This window comes from Zychaea mexicana (genome assembly GCF_025766255.1).
Source record: "Zychaea mexicana strain RSA 1403 chromosome Unknown BDB00scaffold_107, whole genome shotgun sequence".
Classification (NCBI taxonomy): domain Eukaryota; kingdom Fungi; phylum Mucoromycota; class Mucoromycetes; order Mucorales; family Lichtheimiaceae; genus Zychaea; species Zychaea mexicana.
Window position 1 is genome coordinate 64,253 of NW_026516770.1, and position 18,149 is coordinate 82,401.

At 44.6% G+C, this 18,149-nt stretch overlaps 7 protein-coding genes across 7 annotated transcripts; 3 read left to right on the plus strand and 4 right to left on the minus strand.

The window, feature by feature from the left end:
• Positions 1–1,571: 1,571 nt before the first annotated feature.
• On the plus strand, positions 1,572–3,609 carry BDB00DRAFT_932686 (uncharacterized protein; the record flags this gene model as incomplete). Its single annotated transcript, XM_053129092.1, has 7 exons — positions 1,572–1,723; positions 1,821–1,997; positions 2,072–2,213; positions 2,392–2,615; positions 2,699–2,952; positions 3,007–3,207; positions 3,305–3,609. 7 exons carry the CDS (start codon positions 1,572–1,574, stop codon positions 3,607–3,609), a joined length of 1,455 nt encoding a protein of 484 aa, XP_052974750.1.
• A 692-nt stretch (positions 3,610–4,301) lies between these two features.
• On the plus strand, positions 4,302–6,097 carry BDB00DRAFT_847862 (uncharacterized protein). The gene is made up of 2 exons (XM_053125260.1): positions 4,302–4,521; positions 4,677–6,097. The coding sequence occupies exons 1-2, from the start codon at positions 4,411–4,413 to the stop codon at positions 5,781–5,783; spliced, it is 1,218 nt and encodes a 405-aa protein (XP_052974751.1). The 5' UTR covers positions 4,302–4,410; the 3' UTR covers positions 5,784–6,097.
• BDB00DRAFT_847863 (inositol monophosphatase) lies at positions 6,098–7,405 on the minus strand. The gene is made up of 4 exons (XM_053125261.1): positions 7,297–7,405; positions 7,014–7,221; positions 6,868–6,947; positions 6,098–6,790 (listed from the first exon to the last, which is right to left on the minus strand). Exons 1-4 carry the CDS (start codon positions 7,307–7,309, stop codon positions 6,150–6,152), a joined length of 942 nt encoding a protein of 313 aa, XP_052974752.1. The 5' UTR covers positions 7,310–7,405; the 3' UTR covers positions 6,098–6,149.
• Positions 7,406–8,181: 776 nt separating this feature from the next.
• BDB00DRAFT_40061 (general substrate transporter) lies at positions 8,182–10,406 on the minus strand. The gene is made up of 3 exons (XM_053117242.1): positions 9,387–10,406; positions 9,014–9,313; positions 8,182–8,943 (listed from the first exon to the last, which is right to left on the minus strand). Exons 1-3 carry the CDS (start codon positions 10,215–10,217, stop codon positions 8,605–8,607), a joined length of 1,470 nt encoding a protein of 489 aa, XP_052974753.1. The 5' UTR covers positions 10,218–10,406; the 3' UTR covers positions 8,182–8,604.
• A 190-nt stretch (positions 10,407–10,596) lies between these two features.
• On the plus strand, positions 10,597–12,117 carry BDB00DRAFT_877371 (bacterial alpha-L-rhamnosidase domain protein; the record flags this gene model as incomplete). Its single annotated transcript, XM_053127605.1, has 1 exon — positions 10,597–12,117. One exon carries the CDS (start codon positions 10,597–10,599, stop codon positions 12,115–12,117), a length of 1,521 nt encoding a protein of 506 aa, XP_052974754.1.
• Positions 12,118–12,502: 385 nt separating this feature from the next.
• Positions 12,503–13,975, minus strand: BDB00DRAFT_725608 (uncharacterized protein; the record flags this gene model as incomplete). Its single annotated transcript, XM_053118235.1, has 1 exon — positions 12,503–13,975. A coding segment is annotated over one exon (1,473 nt), but the record flags the coding sequence as incomplete, so codon positions are not given.
• Positions 13,976–14,314: 339 nt separating this feature from the next.
• Positions 14,315–15,433, minus strand: BDB00DRAFT_877373 (alternative oxidase-domain-containing protein; the record flags this gene model as incomplete). Its single annotated transcript, XM_053127606.1, has 4 exons — positions 14,315–14,493; positions 14,572–14,674; positions 14,768–15,009; positions 15,091–15,433. The coding sequence occupies 4 exons, from the start codon at positions 15,431–15,433 to the stop codon at positions 14,315–14,317; spliced, it is 867 nt and encodes a 288-aa protein (XP_052974756.1).
• Between the last annotated feature and the right edge of the window lie 2,716 nt (positions 15,434–18,149).

Consider the following 18,149-nt stretch of genomic DNA (forward strand, 5'->3'; position numbering starts at 1 on the left):
TAGTACAGCGGCATATCGGGATGATCGGAAACTTGGCCTTCATATATTGCCTTGAGCATGTTTTGGGCTTGACGGTGGGCATCATTATCAAACAATTTCCTTCCAGTTCTGGTGCAAATTAGGTTACTGTATTCAGTGAAAAGATATTGGACTTTAGGACCGAGCTCGTGTGGTGGTGGGATGATACGTTTCACTCTTCGCATAACCCAAGATGGATTCGTGTTCAGCATGTATTCCCATGTGATGTTTTGGTCGCTAGATATTGCTCCACTTTTTGCCGATCTTCTTGGTGCACAACAAAGATAGCGTTGCGTAGTTGCCGGGAGAAATCTTTTGCGAGAACGTGCCGTTGGGTATCTTGATTAGCGCCATGAAGTGATAGATGTCTTTTAGGATTCTCGAATATACTGGTTGCTGCTGGGTATCCTGCGCATAAATATTTGTGAAGTTGAAGTTTGAAGAGTCGGAACATGGTATATTCGATATGCTTTGTTCATTGGAGTGATGCTGACGTCGAACAAGAAGATGTTGACTCTTGATCACTATCGTCTGGTAAACTGTCGGTTATATGATGTGTATCGTGCATATCGTCAGGTATGTTGGCTTGTGATCGGTTATTGCCTTGATGCGGTGGTTGCTCTCTCCATAGACATAGCGACTTTTTTCGAATCGTAGCATGGATATTGGTACTGTCACAGCAAAAGGGGGGTCTCTAAAGTCCATGAGAGTTTTTTGAGTGTGCGAGTCAAGAATTGCGCCAGGAACACAAACGTGATTAATCGATATATATGCCATGTTGTCGTCGAATGTTATTAAGTAATCCATGAAGAGAAGCACATGTTGTTAATGAATCATATATTTCTTCTTGAAAAATATTACGTAAATCGTAAAGTACCTGCTGCTCAACTTTTGGCAGTTACTTGTTTGTCTAATTACCAGATAAACTCGCCAACCTGCTACCATGGAACCCTCAGATGAAGGTAATCACTAGTAATAATACAACTGAAACAAATAAATATGTTCTATGTATACATATTAACAAAGCTTCATATCACATAAAAGACATCTTGGATGTCATAAACCACCCCCGTCCATCTCTTACATCTCTAAAGCTCATTATAAGAATAATCACTCAAATCAAATTGAGCTGACTGTGATCCTGGATCACTTCCAAGACTTTCTCGTCGCTACTTTCAATGAACAAGATTTCATACGACGAGCCAAAACTTTGTTTATCAGACGCGTAAAGAAAATTGCTACTACAAACAACATTGACTTGGCAAGTATCACTACTTCGTTTCAAAGCTCTGGCCTTTATAAAAGAGTACTAATTCATTGACTTTATTTGTGTAAAAGACTGGGCGAGCATTATAGAAAGCCATAGATCGTCATTTGACAGTTACAAACACTACTGCTACTGCCACACCTGCTTCAACTCGTACACCCGCTGATGGAGTGTCATTGTTCTTCCTCCTGGCTATGTTACTGTACCGTGAACCGAAAAATCAAAGTGGCGCCTCGTTATTACCGCTGACGATTAGAAACCAGGGTGCATTGTATACTCGCCTTTTATGCTCGACGGTCAGCTTCCCAGAAGATATCTCGAAAACTGGCTGACATTTGTTGATGCATGCCACTTGTTGGTCAAGCCATCGATTACTGTGGATGATATTGCAGAAGCAAACAAGCTGCTCCAGCAATTTTGCACCGGGGCTGAACGGTTGTATGGCCTAGAAAGAAATCACATCGAACATGCACCTGTATATGCATTTGGGCGCGACAATCGAAGATTTTGGGCAGTTGTACGCGTACTGTACAAGAATCACCAAAACAACCAACGCCATCATCTTTGCCCACCCTCAAAACAGAAATCACGGAGCAACAAAAGATTTTTGGCAGTTGGAAACAAGCATAGCACAAGCAGCGAAAGATGGCACCGATCCAGTGTCAGTGGAAGAAAAAGTGATGGACTTTGCGTTGAGCTGCAACTACTACCAGTAAGTAAAAATCATCACATTAATTCGAGTTAGACAATCATCCATTGTCAGTTGATAATTTTCTTTTGTTTTAGTCCCTCGCAACCACTCATCTTGGATGTGAGCGACAAAAACTGGATCAATGTTTTCACAGAGGCAGAATTGCTAGAAATCAAGAACAAAGGGGGCGCACTCGAATGCACTCTACCAGGGCATCAAACCTCAACAACTAAAGTTGTCAGGTTTTATTATCCCTGCATGTAAGGATGGACCACCCCAGTCCATCTCTTACATCTCTATATATCATGATACGATGTTATTTGGAGTCGGAAGGGGTGGTATGTATATATAATAAAAATTACATCAACAAGAGTAACGCAAAGCTAACAACAGTAGTAAATGATTTTATCTATAGAAAACAAGCGCTGAAGTGTTTAAATATGCACGAAGTATCATAATCAATGATCCGTTAACTGAACCTTTGGAAGTCTGGTTTTCGGCCGAACTACAAAATGTTGCGCGCCTCTTTTTCAAAACACATTCTTTCGATATATATAATATGCCTGAAACCGATCAACAGTATTTGGCATTTGGTTTCTTCGCTACTGTGTTTCAAGGATCTAACATCGTACCAAAAGGGTAAAGGATAAATGGGTTCATGATAGACGAGCAAATTGGATTTAAAAATGGGTTTAACATAATATTTTCCATTCGATCTACAGTACCGAAACCTCCAGCGAAGCCAATGCAAATGCTGTAAACTCGTCTCGGCAACTGTCATCAGTAACAGCGATATCGAATCGTAAAATGGGTCGACGGGGAGACACAATTTTCAAATACGGGTCATTTGAACTTGGATGTTCCGAAAGCAGGGCATTGATTTTGCTGTCTGCCAGGGCCAGTGGGCAGCTCGCCATATCCTCCAGGAATGCTGGAATAACTACGGAAGATCCAGCAAGTCGAGAGCGGTTTCTAGGTATGATAACTACTACACTAGAGCAACCAAAATCATATATATATTAACTATCAGGTAGACAACAAGAACCGGCTTCTGCGTCTGCTGCTCCTTTTGTTTCTGCTTCTCTTCCTGTTTCCGCTTCTGCTTTTCTTCCTGCCCCTGCCCCTGCCCAGTCCAAAGTTGTTGCTGCGCGAGACCAGACCAAAGCGTCCCGTGACTGTTCGATGAAGATGCCGCTGGTGTTAAGGGATATGTTACTTTACAGTATTACGGGTATGTATGATTTTTGCACAGAGTTCATGGAAAAAGATGCTAGCCTACATATGAGTTATCCATTAACTGGGGAATATATCTTGATGCATTTATTAAGGTGGCTCCACATCACTTCTAGATGTGAACATCCCTGCTGGGTTTGTCACAAGAGTGCGCAAAACGGAACCATTGAGATTCCCGCACACAGACTCAAACTTGGTCTCTCGCCTGCTCCCTTTAATGACACTGGCATACAGTGGGAAAAAAATCTTGGATAAAACCGTTGATCTGTTGGACGACGTTCCTGAAGCAATAACCATGTCAAGCAACGGTGCTCACTGGTGTCTCCCCCCAAATCTTACCGTTCCGTCACCATCTTCGTCATCTTGGTCTTTACCATCCAAGCGATTAAGGCTGTCTTAGTAATTTGTCGTCTTCTTCCCCAATCCCTAATATCATAAACACACATCCATCCCTTTTTTTCTTCCCCACTCATTAGCATTCCTGATTTCTATCGTCTCCCTCCCAATATGCCCCACTTCATCTCGAACAGTTCTTTCTTCTTTTCTATTTAATAACCAAAAATGTATATACCATCTTCTTATCCGTGTAAATTTTTTCCTGCAGTCACCCCTCTCAATAATATGTGTAAAACGAAAGAACACTTTTCTTTTGATTCCTGCGCATACACGAATATTTGGCATCCATATATCCTCAAGATATCATCTTTCTCTATGCGCAATTTTGCATTCTTATCATACCAATTTCCAAGAAATCGTCGCGCCAAGTAACAAACATCTTTCTGGCAATGTGATAATCCTCCAGCGCCAACTGAAAAAATCCAAGCGGAAAATCATGTTTGAAGGGTGACAAGTCAACCTTTCCAAAATGCCTGTACTGTCCTCCTGTGTTTTTGTCAGCAACTGCAACCGCTTGACGGTTCCAATAATAACAAGCAACGATTCCATTCTACCATACTGTAGATGGGGTCACAAACCAAAACCAACATAAGCTAATAGGATACGTTTTAGTGTACTTAGAGTATTATCTCTTGTCGATGGCTTGAATCCAGAGATGTATGACCAATCATAGCGCCAAAAAAAGTTTTTGTATAGTGCCCTGAACACCGGACTTTAAAGCTCACCCAAAAGTTCTCGCTCCTTCCTTCGTTTTCCTTTCCTTCCCTTTTTCACCAACAAAAAAACTTCAATCTATACATCCACTATGGTCCGAGAATCAAAATACTACGACGTTCTTGGCGTCAGCCCTGATGCTTCAGAAAGCGATTTGAAGAAGGCTTACAGAAAGCTTGCCTTAAAGTATCATCCTGACAAGGTATATATACCTTTCAACTGAAGGAAGGAAGGAAGGAAGGAAAAAGATGTGACATAGGCTTAGGGGAAGGACTGAGCTAGCTGACTCATTCTTGTCTTCATATACAATGACTAATATTTTATACTCTTCGTGACAATGCAATCATTTACATATAGAATCCTGAAGCTGGTGACAAGTTCAAAGAGATCTCGCATGCTTACGAAATATTGTCTGATTCCGAAAAGCGACAAATGTACGATCAGTTTGGTGAAGAGGGCTTGAATGGTCAAGGTGGTATGGGAGGCATGGATGCAGAGGATCTGTTCTCTCAGCTGTTTGGTGGCGGCCTCTTTGGCGGCGGCGGCGGACGCTCCCGTCCCTCTGGCCCCCGTCGTGGCAAGGACATGATGCACCACTTGAAGGTTTCTTTGGAAGACCTGTATGCTGGCAAGACGTCCAAGCTGGCTTTGCAAAAGAGCGTGATCTGCTCTCGATGTGAGGGCCGTGGTGGCAAGGAGGGAGCTATGCAGACGTGCCGATCATGTAACGGTAACGGTGTCCGTATTATTATGCGACAGATGGGCCCTATGGTTCAACAGATCCAGCAGCCCTGTACCGACTGCCGTGGTGAGGGTGAGGTCATCAGCGACAAGGACCGCTGCAAGCAGTGCATGGGCAAGAAAATTATCAGCGAGCGCAAGATTCTTGAGGTGTTCATTGACAAGGGCATGCGCGACGGCCAACGTATCACGTTCTCTGGCGAAGGCGACCAGGCACCCGGTATTATTCCCGGCGATATCATCATTGCCATTGACGAGAAGCAACACCCCCGCTTCCAGCGCAAGGGCGACGATTTGGTGTACGAAGCCAAGATTGATCTGTTGACGGCGCTGGCCGGCGGTCAATTTGCCATTCCCCACCTCGACGAGCGTGTCTTGCTTGTGTCGGTGCTTCCGGGTGAAGCGATCAAACCTGACTGCATCAAGGTGATTCCCAACGAAGGTATGCCCACGTACCGCCACCACAACCACGGCCACATGTTTGTCAAGTTCAGCGTCGAGTTCCCCAATCCCAACTGGACCGATCCCGAGACGATTGGCAAGCTTGACGGCATTTTACCTCCCCGTGCACAGCTGCCAAGCTTTGGCGACAAGCAGGTCGACGAGGTTGTCATGGCTGACGCAGACGGCTACCAAACCCAGAGAGCACAGGGCAGCGCCTACGAGGACGAGGATGACGAGGATGGCAGAGGTGGCCCCGGCGTTCAGTGTGCTCAGCAATAAGCTATTGAAAGCCATCCCATAGAGTATATTGTCTTTCCCTTCCATTCCATCCTCTTTCCCCCTTGATCTGTCGTCTTTTGGTTGTCTTTCTTTCCATATATCACCGTCACCCTTACAAAATCTCCACACACTGACACACCATACATACACACAAGAGTCAAACCAGCAGCCACCCAGCAACAAAAATCAGCACATTACGCTATACGATTGAGGGGGGGTGGAGTTTCGGATAACACAACCTCTTCTTTTTTTTTCCTTGCTTCCTTTAGTTTATGTATACATTTGAACAAAAAAAAAACAATTTTATCTATAACAGTCTAAAACTATACATTGTATGTTTGGCCTATATGCATGTGGGGTTGTTAATTATGGTTCGAATCCGCCAGGCACAGCCTTTCTGGGTGCATCAATGTCGGGAATGATATCCCACATTTGATGAGCGACCTTGAGCTGGCTGGCTTCATCCTGCGCGCCACGGATCGCCAAGTATTTGCGACTAAAGATGTTCACTGGCGATGCATCAGGATTACTTCCGCCGGATACGACAATGCCCCCCGTCTCGCGCACAATGACAATCGCTGCTGCAACATCCCACTCCCAGCAGCCGACTTCCCAGTATACATCAACAACACCCTTGGCAATGGTGCACAGGTTGATGGCTGCCGAACCCGTGCAGCGGATGCTATGTGCTTGTTTGCCGTTGTTTTGTTTTTGTTTCAGGATCGTGTGGATGGTTGCCATCTTCTTGTCAAACACTTCGGGCGAACGATCCGAACCAGCCTCCGTGGCAACAATGCATTCTGATAGGTCGCCAAGTGGTGGCGGGGTGGGTTGGAAGAGAGGTAGTCGTACATTTTCATTGAGAAAAGCGCCCAAGCCCTTGGCGGCAGAATATAGTTCGTTCATAAGCGGGCAATAGACAACGCCTACTACAGGTTCCTTGCCGATGGTCAGGCCGATGGACACAGCGACGAACGGATGTCCGTGCACAAAGTTGGTTGTTCCGTCTAAACTACATGTGTCAACTTTTTTTCCTTCTATCTCTTGTGCCGTCATTCTCCAACCAATAAACAGTATGCTTTACCGACTGGATCGACAATCCAAGTAGGTTCGTCCGTAAACACTGCTTCCACGCCTTCAGCCATCGTTTCTTCGCCAATGAACCTTTATACATTTTTTAGAATCTTCTTTCTTTTAAGACCACCCACAAAGGAAAAAAAAAACTCGTACCGATGTTCCGGGTATGCTTCCGAGAGGCGCTTTTTGATATACTTTTCAACAGCCTGGTCGGTTTCCGTCACCAAGTCGGTCGGGTTGTCGTACTTTACCAGAAACTGGTTGCCAGTGCCTGACATTCTGGTTTCTGTGGCGTCTTTAATCATCTTGCCGGCCTCCTTGGCCAAAGCAATCGCGAACGAAAGGTATTCCTGCAGGTCGTCTAGAAACCGCTCAGGTCAGCATCACAGTAATTTGTCTGTCCAACGATTGCTAGAGCCATTGCTATAATCATTACGTGAATGTCCCATTGATATTTGAGCTGTTGTACTACTAGAAACGAAGGACGAGAATAATGTCGGCGGGGGCAGCGGAAATAGAGAGCCTGTCAAGGCCAAGGAGAATGATCTGACTTGGAATTGACAATATTATGTAAGTCCTTGCATCAGCCGATTATGGTTAGGTGTGTATAGTCGTATCTAAGGCAACTGGATCTCTGTTCAGGCCCAAACGACGGATATTTCAGTTTGGATCCACACGTGCGATGCATTCGCTTCTACATGATCACTGAATACTATTACGGTATTGCTGCTCTTACATGGCCGCTGTTGCTCCTTCTGAATTTTACTAGATATCGTGCTTGTTTATATGGAGTAGAGCAGTAACGGGATATATCATCCAAAAGGCATCGGATATTACGATGATGGCGGTGGCTGCGGCAAATAACTGCTTGTAGGTAAACAACTTTCAGGACAACCATTGCTATACGCTCGGTCCTTCAGAAGGTTGCTTATCATTACTCAAACACGTGCGGAAGCTACTACCATCAAAGCTCGAATGGATCTACCTAATACAACAGTGGCGACGGCTATTCCAAGTTCTCCTTTGCAATATATTTATAGCAAGCAAAAGAAAGGGGAGTATGTCGCTGCAATAAATTCTGTCCTGCTGTTTATACACGACGATCGTGCTTATCCTTATGATCCTTTCCCACCCTCACTCTTTCCAACATCTGTGTGGATTTCTTTGAAAATTACGGAGCATTCTTCTTGCTAAATACTTTATTTAGATATAGTGACATTTCTATGATACCGTTACCTACAAGTGAACATACCGTTTTGTATTGGCATGGTTAAGGTCTTGTTGAATTCGTACACCGTGCCCTGTCGGTATTACAGTAACAAGCTAGCGCGCGTCAGATGTACACTCAGAGGTATGTACATGTAACGTTGGCTATGCTAACTAAAATACACTCGTATTACTATCACATCAAATAGTTCTACTGTAGTGCCATGTATTTACGCTACGCTGGCTCTACTCATTCTTGCTCCAAGCTCCACACGTACTTCAGCAGCAGTAATGAAGCAACGCGTTATAATCGTACACATGTGCACATAAACATAGTACTTCTTTCTAATTGTAGCCATTTACAGATCACGTAATACGAGTACTTGGTATAATTAGTTACAGATTTATTTGTAAATGGATGACCACATCAGAACTAAGTTTTTACTGTTACATAAGACATAAGGATAACTTATACTATACTATTAGGAGACTAAGTAAGGAGAAATTAAAAAAGATATTAAAGATAAATTGGATGGTATCATTTCTTCTCCAGGTCACCACCGCTGATATCTTTCTCGCCCGTGCTAGAAGCCTTGTACTCGTCACTGGATGTGGCATCAACATGTATAACCTCGTCTCCGAATAGCTCGCCCATCTGCTCGAGTGTCTTGCCGCGAGTCTCCGGGTAAAAGATCCAAAAGCACGTACCGGTGACAATATTGAATGCCATGAACGCATAAAAGTATCTGTAGCCGACAGCTTCCAATGCAATGGGTGAGATTTGAGCAAAGATAAGATTGAATATCCAATTAGTGACTGTAGCAAGAGCGTTTCCTCGTGCACGGGTCTCAGTGTTGAAGATTTCGGCAGGATATATCTATGATTGAAGTAGACATCAGCTTTTACTTCTTCCGTCATTGATAAAGAAGGTACTCTGGTAAACGTACCCAGCTGTTAATACCAAGCGGTGTAAAGAAGAAAGAGATCAAAAAGTTCATGGAAACGCTGGCACGGAGAGCATTATGGTTGGTTGTACCAGCTGCAACAACAGTTTGGGAGAGCACCGCATTGATCAAAAGACAGCATGCCATACCGTAGCAGGCAATTATCAAAGGCTTCACACGCCCAATGCTCTCCGAAAGCCACAAACCGATAGTGCACCAGACAATCGATAAAGCACCGGAAATACCAATGATCATCAGCGAGGTTTGAGTATCAATGTCCAGAGCTGCGTAAATACGAGGGCCCTATAATAAAAGCGTACGGAAGATGTTAGCTCTATGTGATTACAAGTAAACCATGTGAATCATGTATACTTGCATAGTAATTGATCACGTTGATACCAGACAGTTGTCCAGCAAGCTGAATCCCACAAGCCAAGTAAACACGTTTCCGAGAGCTTGCTTTGCCCAGCAAGGATTTCCAGGACTTGGCCGACAGATTCTTCTCAAGGTTGATTTGGGCTTGAATCTCGTTGTACTCGAGTTCTAAAAAGTCGTCGTTGTGTCCGTCGTAGTGAAGCTTACGCAAAGTCTCTTTCGCTTTATCAAGCCGACCCTTCTGCACGAGCCAACGCGGAGATTCTAGCTGGAAGAGAATGCCCAAGCAGAGTATGAGAGCGGGAACGCACTGGAAGGCAAGAGGGAACCGCCATTGGAAGGCCGAGTCAGCGTAGCTGCTACCATAACCGATCCACTGTGCAGCAAAGAAACCCCACGACAGCATCCATTGTTGCAATCCAGCCATAATGCCGCGCCAAGCTACGGGAGCAATCTCTGAACAATACACTGGATTTGTCGATGACAGCATTCCTATGGCGATACCGGCAATGAGACGACCCGCGATGAGCATTGCGACGGTGGTACAGCCCGTTTGGAGTGCAGAGCCGAACAAAAGCACGAACGAGCCGACAAAGATGGAGCGAGTGCGTCCAAGCGGGTCGCCTACATAAAAAATAACGATACAGCCGAGCACGGCACCGCCCGTGTACGCGCTGACTATGCCACCTTGTGCTGCAGCGGAAGGATTCTCAAAGTGGGAGACAAAATGTTCCTGAGCAATGACGTTTGTGATGACACCCGAGTCGTAGCCAAAGAGAAAAGAGCCCACACAGGCGAATACTGCAGTGAACAGCGAGCGGAAGAGACCCATGGTATGATTAAAGGCAAAAGAGAATAAAGGAGCTCGATGATGACGAGAGGCTGGAAACAAACTCGACGACGCATTATGGATGATGGATGGTGATACTTATATGGTTTTGGGAAGATGTGGAGACCAGCTACCCCACACAAATGGACAGGGTGCATTTTAAGAAATTGCGGTGGATCTCCGCTAAATTGTCCGTCATGGGCCGCCAACTTTCTCACCGGCATCCGCCCGCTGTCCGTGTATTTTTCCTTTAAAGGGACCAAGCATCACATCACTTTCACATATTTTCCCAACCACTTACCGCCCGCAATTGCCTTTTCTTCTTTACTATTTTAACCACACCACTTCCTTTCATCGTACTCTTCTCAAGCAAATTAAGAATATGGCCCCCGCTGAGACTTTTCAAGAATCATCGTCGTTCCTCTCGGATGCACAAGCCCTAATTCCCAAACTGGTATACACAGACGAGGAACCGCTTGAAACCGTGTCCTTTGAGCCGGATGATACTGTGTTCCTGAGACACCGTCGCGTTGCCCAAGACCCCATGTCAGTACACGAAGAAACCTGGTATTCTACCGGCGCGGATTTCATTGTCGATTTTGAAGGTCATCGCACAGGTTACTTGTCTTTCGATCTTGATGCTCAGGGTATTAACGTCGATTCGCCTGCCCGGTTGCGTCTGACATTTGGCGAAGTCCCTGCCGATGTGGTCGAGGAATTCTACCCGTCCAAATCGTGGATCAGCACGTCCTGGTTCCCTTACGAAGTTATCAGCGTGGATGAGTTGCCGCAGAAGGTGCAGATTAAACGTCGTCATGCATTCCGCTATGTACGTTTCCAGGTTCTCGAAATTTCGCCCAAATTTAAGGTGCGTTTCCATAACATCAAGTCACATGCTGTCACTAGTGCAACAAACCATGTCAAGCCAGTCGATCTTGATGGTTTCGAAGTAATAGACCAAGTGGGCCTGCGAACTTTGCGAGACTGCATGCAGACGGTATATGAGGATGGTCCCCGACGAGACCGACGACTATGGCTCGGTGATTTGCGACTACAGGCGCTGGTCAACTATGTCACATTTCAAAACAATGATTTGGTCAAACGGTGTCTGTATCTGTTTGCTGGGTTACAAGTGGATGGCAAGATCATGGCATGTCTATACGAACGCCCACGTCCTGCGACGAGTGGAGACTACATTGTGGATTACGAACTCTTGTTCGTGGTTACATTACTCGAGTATGTTCAAGCGACTCAAGATACCGCCACCGGCTTACGATTGTTTCCCATATGTCGACAAATTTTGACCCGTACACTGCACGATCACATTCGCGATGGCTTGTTCACTCCGCAACCTGAAGTGTGGTACTTTATCGACTGGCAAGAGCAACTTGATCGACAAGCTAGTATACAAGGGGTTTTTATCTTTGCCTTAAAAGCCGCTCAGCAGCTGGGAAAGCTCATCAACGTCAACGTGGATTATTCAAAAGAGATTCAGGAGCTTACACAAGGCGCGATGTCTTTCTTTGACACTGACAAGGGCGTGTTTGTTTGCAACGGTCAAGTCTCATGGGCGTCGCAAGCATGGATGGGTATGGCACAAATCTTACCAGCCGAGAAGCACGTGCAGGCCATCCTATCCGCCATTGAGGATCCTAATGCCATCAAAGCCAACACTCCATATTCATATCATTATGTCCTTGAAGCTCTCCACCGAAACGATGCCAAACAACAGTGCCTGGCACTTGCCAAAACATACTTTGGGGGTATGGTTGATCGTGGTGCCGATACGTTTTGGGAGGCATACAGCGAAAACGACTCGTTATTCAGTCCGTATCACGATGTTCACAACAATAGTTTTTGCCATGCTTGGAGTTGTACTGTCAGCTGGTTTTTGCGAGTGTGAAAACAGTTGTCTAATTGCACAATAAAGTGTTTTTTGGATGAAAAAAAAAGTATTGCTGCTTGAGCATGCCATGTTGACTATATAGTTGCTATGTACAGATCCATCTTACATGATACAAAAAGAGACGTTAATAATACATATACTTTTAATAAGTAATACATTATGGTATATTCGGCGTTGTTGTTGGGACAGGAGTAGTAGGTGACGTAGGTGTTTGCTGTGGATCAAAGAAAAACAGATCCTGTGGATATCCAGTATATGGATCGGCGCTTAGCAGCCATGAAAGAGCATTTTCAACCATCCGGTGGTTAGAATCCTCCGTAGCTTGATGTGAGACCAGAGCCGGCGTTTGATTTTGTGATTGAATATCCGAGCAAGGTGTTATTGGTTGTACCGGTTCATCGCGTTGATCGTTATCCATATCCTTTGTGTGGAACAGTAGAAACTTCACCAGCCATCGATCCATTCGCCATGTGTTTTGACTTGATGTAAGACATGCTGATTCAAAAACTCGAAGTCGAGCTGCTGATACATCAACGGCAGGCCAATACCGTCGTAACTCCATAATAGCCGTGAAGTTTGTATCCAGATCCTCCTTTGCTCGACTGACCGCCTTGTCATCGCCATACATTAGCGTATGCAGGTGTACTGATGAGCTGATGACCAAGATATGTGCTACTACAGAGTAGAGCAGTCGGCTATTGTGCACTCGGTTGGACCAGCGTACGATCTCGGAGATGTGCGATGCGTGGTACTCCAATTGTTCCGCATAGCTCCTGCTTTGAGCATCGGAATAGGACAAGAATTGGTATAGTAACACGACGTAGTTGTAGTGATACGATAAATGTGTGCCCAGGAAAATGGCGCCGTATGACAAGCTGCTTTGTAAGTAGATGTTTTGAGGAGTAAACTTGAAATGAGACGGTAGATTTTGCTGCCACATTTGCAAATCAGAAGATATCTGATCGATTCTTTCGAAAGACGCCTCCGGACTCGCTGAATCATACAGTAACGCCAATTGATGCTTATGGATATTGGATGCAATGTCGTGTAGGTCACGATTCGGTGACCAAATTCCCTTTGAATACTCCTTGCTCGGCTCGTCTCCCATTAGCTGGAGGAAGTCAATGTCAGGCATAGGCTTCTTCGCTGCTGGCCGGTCGGTGGTGTATTCGAAGCCTGTGATACGTGGTATGCGATTCCCCAGCGCGCTCCATCTGTCTGACGCAAACAAAATGCTCCAAGCACGTCTCAGCACCTCATCCTGCAGGGCATTACCAGTATCTGGTTCTTCTTGCAAGTGCAAAAGATGTGCGATTCTGATGGCGACACCAACATACACGGCTTCTTGTTCTACCTGAATGTATCCGGAAGCATAGTGCGCAAAGAGCATACAACCATGTATCGTGTCCATGCAGATCTCGTCAATGGCAAGCTTGAGCAAGCGGACACCAATCTCATAATAGTTTGCACCACGCTCCCGCGGATCGATGTGACGAATACTCGAATCGTTCGAAAAGCGAGCAGCTAGTGCAGCTATGCCATACAGAATAAAGTGCTTGATTTTTCCCTTGTGGAACTGGAGCATGAACGTCGGCTTGTGAAAGACGGTCAAAACTGGGTCGTGGATATACTGGAAAAATAAATCGACATAATGTTCGAGCAAAGGATCGTTGTAAATTCGACGTTCCAAGTCGTAATCTTGAAGGCTGTTGGGCGCAGTTATAGCGGTCGAAGATCCTAATTCATCCAGGTACGCAGAACATGATCGGCTTGTCTGTTGGCAAAGTGTACAAGGCATTCCGAGTTGTCGAATGCATTTCCGTTTACGTGTTTTGCAAAGTCGACATGCAGTATTACGACCTTGCTTTCGGTTCTCCATGGAAGGAAGAGGTGGAAAGAGGAAATGGTGTGTGGGAATTTTAGTGAGGATATGTTAATCTAGGCTGGGGAAACGGTGGGGAAGAAAGCGGGGAAGGGTAAGCGGGAATCTCCGCCAACAAGATTGTAACTGTGCTGTGCATAAGCATTCTTAGCATTCATTTAACTGTTTTATTGTGATGATGTGATATATACAAGTGGTAAAAAAGTATGCAGTAGTTTAAATGTAGCAAAGTGTGCCTGTATTTTATATGCGACCGGTTTTTTCTTTCATTCTTTCTAGCTAGCAAGAGGAGTAACAGCAGTATTTGGATCATCATTTGCCAGCTCGCACTTTCCTGAGCTGCTCAGCCTTGATGTCTGCAATAATATCTTCGCGGTTGTATGCAATTCGATCAGATAGGTGATGGTTGGCGTCACGATGCAAAGCTTCATCAGCACGAACAGCTAATACAACATCGCGAATGGATGCGCTTGGGTGAAGGTTATAATAATCTGTGATTTTATCAGAGATATTTAATACCAGTGTAATGATCATTATGAAGCTCAAAAGTAAATTGTGGAGAAACCTACCAATCGCGATTGAAGGAGCCGGGCCGTTAGGCAGAACACCCGCATCAATATCGTCCAAAAAGTGGGTATACGAAACTACGGCTTCTTCTTCCAGATAGCCACACTATAATGATTGTAAGGGAACGAAGAGTAAGTCTTCCATTAGTACATAGTGAAGAGCAGCAGTAGTTGATAATAATAGTACGACTCGACATACCATACGGTGGGCTGTCTTGGGCGAGAACACGTAAAGCCAGAAATAGCTGTTGAAAAAGACGCCTTGGGCACCCAAAATAAGCAATCGGTTCCACAAGCTTGGCTGCAAGCATTTCATCCAGGTCATCAAGTGCATTCGTTCGTTTTCCGCCTCGTGGAGCAAGTGGATGATCCAGCCGTTGTCTTCAGATAAGTTCCGCAGTGATCGCATGTGTCTTAGCATGCCACCGACCATGCCTGGAACTATAGATACGTTTGTTCTTTTAGCAAGAGCTAGCCCCTTGACTGTCATGGAAGCAAGTCGAGATCAATGAGAATGTGTACCTGCAGCAATGGTTTCGAGCATGACAGCACGCATGTAGTGGTCGCGACCAAAGTATGTGTCGGGCAAAAGACGGAGCGTCTTGACCATGCGATAGGCAAACTTGTCACTCAGTGTCTCCGGAACATGGTGCTTGGCCTTGTCGATATCCATTTTCTCGAGATCGTCGGTTGTGAGTTTGTTGGAACCAAGGAACTCATCGCGCATAGGCGCTGGTCGTGTTGCCTGAAGCTCACGAAGCAGATCCTTGGGAATCTTCTGAGCGGCAGTGTGTGTGCTCCGAATAGCAAGGGATGTGAGCTGCTGCTTAAACAGCGGTTGCTGATGTGATAAAAGCTTAAGCATGCTTATTAGTAGGTAAAGCTGGGGTAAGTTGTTGTGCAATGTGGGGGCTGGGAGGAAAGGACACAGAGTTGCATATTTATATCGTATAGAATGCACCAATTAGGCAAAAGCCGGGCGGAACTTGTCGGTTGGCCCAAGCGAATCACAGTAGCACAGACCCTTCCAGAAGAATCATTTTTGGAAATTGCTTTGATTCCGGGAACCCTCTTCTCTCTCTCACTTCAAGCCACCATCATGAGATAACATGCTCGTTGCATTCGTAATACCATCAGCAGTGCTTCCACCTCTTTATTCTTCCTGAATAATATAAATAAGACAGCCGTAATAGAGGTCATACAAGCAAATTTGCCATGCGAAGGAAACGGGAAATCGTAAAGCCATTTCCGAGAGTAAATTTTTGAGTCATGGTTTTAGGAACCACTCAGCCGAAACCAGCCGTGAGTGATGATCTGCATCCACGTAATCTGCTTCGCATGCATATTTGGCATAAGATATATTCGATAGGTTCCACACAATAAGATTAAAGGTCCACAATGTGCTGTACAGCATAATATGCCCGCCTCCCACATGTCAAGCAAGGCCCTACATGTCAAGCAAGGCAAAATGTCAGTATATGTAAGTACTCAAATAAAGCAGTAACGTCATTTTGAAAGGCACGACTTGACGTCATGTGATACATCATTGACTATCAATATTCCGTTTCACCATTCCGGAAACTGTCGTTGCTGGTACAGCCACGCTTGCACCAGCTTATCTGTTGATTTTCGTCGCACAGGTTACGATAGGATTAAAGGCAAAGGACCGTATAGTATATCTAATCATGCTAAGCTTAGCTTCAATGTTCCTTATAACAACCTTAGTTGGAGCGACAGATTATAGTGAAACACAAGCGATGCGAATCGGGTATATACATGCAGGCGATCAGTGCTCCCCAGTGTTTTAACACAATTATCCCTTTGGTGTTTTACGCTTAGTACTACCTTTCATGAAAATATACTGTTGGCACATCTGCTGCTTTATGGGATATTTTAACGTGTACGTAATATGACTTGAAAGAGTCAAAGACAGATAAAATGAGTTAACATGGGTCCGAAAAAACTGTATGGGGCTTCTTGTAATGAGATGGACTGTGTTTGCGGGAGAACTTGCCGTGGCGCACGGCCAAAACTCTGCTTTTTCCATACGCTATATATAGAAACGAAGAATTGGAAATGCTTACGGCTCGCCGGCACCTGAAAGGCTTTTGTTTTTTCACACGCTCCTTAACATAAGCATCTTGTACTGATAGGAACTTGCGTGAGACGTCCATGCAATCAACGACGTACGCACTATGTATTGCAGGTTCAATTGATAGATAAATGCATGATTACTGAGGCTATTTCATTATTACGTTTATCTTGACATACATATGTGTCTGTGATGGCAGATGTATGATTTATTGATTTTCTTATTCTTATGTATTTGTTTGCCGTCGCTGACATTCTGTCACCGTTGGAGATACAGTCATCACTGACATCTTTATCGTCGTCAGCTTCATCGTGTATGATACATGTATCCTAAATATAAACAAACAACACCCATAATTTCTACAAAACTAACACTTGATTATTTTTCTTTTCATTACTTACGAAATGCTAGAAAGCTCAGATGCACACTTTTGTATCGCAGCTGCCAGATTCTGCGGCACGCCAGTACAGTGAACCCCCGCTTTTTGCAACAGCGGGAATACCGTCAAAAAAGTTGCAAAATCTGAGGAACTGCAAAATGTGAATATGTTACACAAGTGGGATCGATAAGCTGGCAATCACATCTTTCCTTATTTGGTTTAAAAGCTCTTAAATAATAGAATACAATAGTGTATCTCTTTTGTCACTGGTTCGAGTCTCACTGTCTCTGAAGTTTGATATTAATATACAATATATAAGGCTGAAGCGGGAAATTGCAGGTCCTGATTTCCAAGTTGCAATCTGCAAAAACCGAGGAATCTGCAATTTTACTAAGTGTTGAGCGGGAATCTGCTCAAAAAAGTTGCAATAAGTGGGGATCTGCAATAAACGGGGGTGCAAAAAGCGGGGGTTCACTGTATCGCTCATCATGATTGCCATCTGCTGGTTTGAAACAGCAACTGCATTATCGTCTTATTGAATTTTCTAGAAACTTTTATTTACCATATTCTTGAATGAATGCTATAGCAAGGACAGAAAAATAACCTGCGGTCGCCCTTGTCAAAAAATCTTGCTGTCATGCACTAAATCTCATGCTCTTTTCGCCAAATGTGGCTGAGATCCAACAATGGACTTTTGTTAATGAGCAGCAATATCCGACAAAGAATGTATACTTCATTAAACGCAGCTATAACATTAGTTAATCTTGAGTCTCTTTTTGATCGCTGTACTAGCAACTGGTGTATGTACAAAAGGGTAGCGTTATATTTGCCAATGCTAATACAAACTGCTGTGGTCCATTGTACCCACTTGGTAACACTGGACGGTCTTCTTTGCTTGGATATGTATGGTAGTTTGCGAAAAGAACAAATGCCAGCAGAGTCGGTTACAATTGAACTATTATACAGTGATTTTCTCTAGCGAAGTAGAAGTGTTTCTAGCGGGAAATGAGCGGACATGAGCCTTGTCAAACGCGTTGCTGGCATTTTGCTTACACGCATATACGCAATTTCAGCAGTCAAAGCACCTGCAGCGGTCGCTGTTAAGAACCT

What these genes read in the sequence shown, in the direction of transcription:
- BDB00DRAFT_847862 (XM_053125260.1), top strand. Translation starts at nt 4,411, where the DNA reads ATGGTCCGAGAATCAAAATACTACGACGTTCTTGGCGTCAGCCCTGAT. An exon ending in TAAAGTATCATCCTGACAAG is followed by an intron (nt 4,522 to 4,676) that starts GTATATATACCT and finishes ATTTACATATAG; the next exon opens with AATCCTGAAGCTGGTGACAA.
- BDB00DRAFT_847863 (XM_053125261.1), bottom strand. An exon ending in GAAGCATACCCGGAACATCG is followed by an intron (nt 6,948 to 7,013) that starts GTACGAGTTTTT and finishes AAATGTATAAAG; the next exon opens with GTTCATTGGCGAAGAAACGA. An exon ending in TTGGATTGTCGATCCAGTCG is followed by an intron (nt 6,791 to 6,867) that starts GTAAAGCATACT and finishes CATGTAGTTTAG; the next exon opens with ACGGAACAACCAACTTTGTG.
- BDB00DRAFT_40061 (XM_053117242.1), bottom strand. Translation starts at nt 10,217, where the DNA reads ATGGGTCTCTTCCGCTCGCTGTTCACTGCAGTATTCGCCTGTGTGGGC. An exon ending in TCAACGTGATCAATTACTAT is followed by an intron (nt 9,314 to 9,386) that starts GCAAGTATACAT and finishes CTTTTATTATAG; the next exon opens with GGCCCTCGTATTTACGCAGC. An exon ending in CGCTTGGTATTAACAGCTGG is followed by an intron (nt 8,944 to 9,013) that starts GTACGTTTACCA and finishes CTTCAATCATAG; the next exon opens with ATATATCCTGCCGAAATCTT.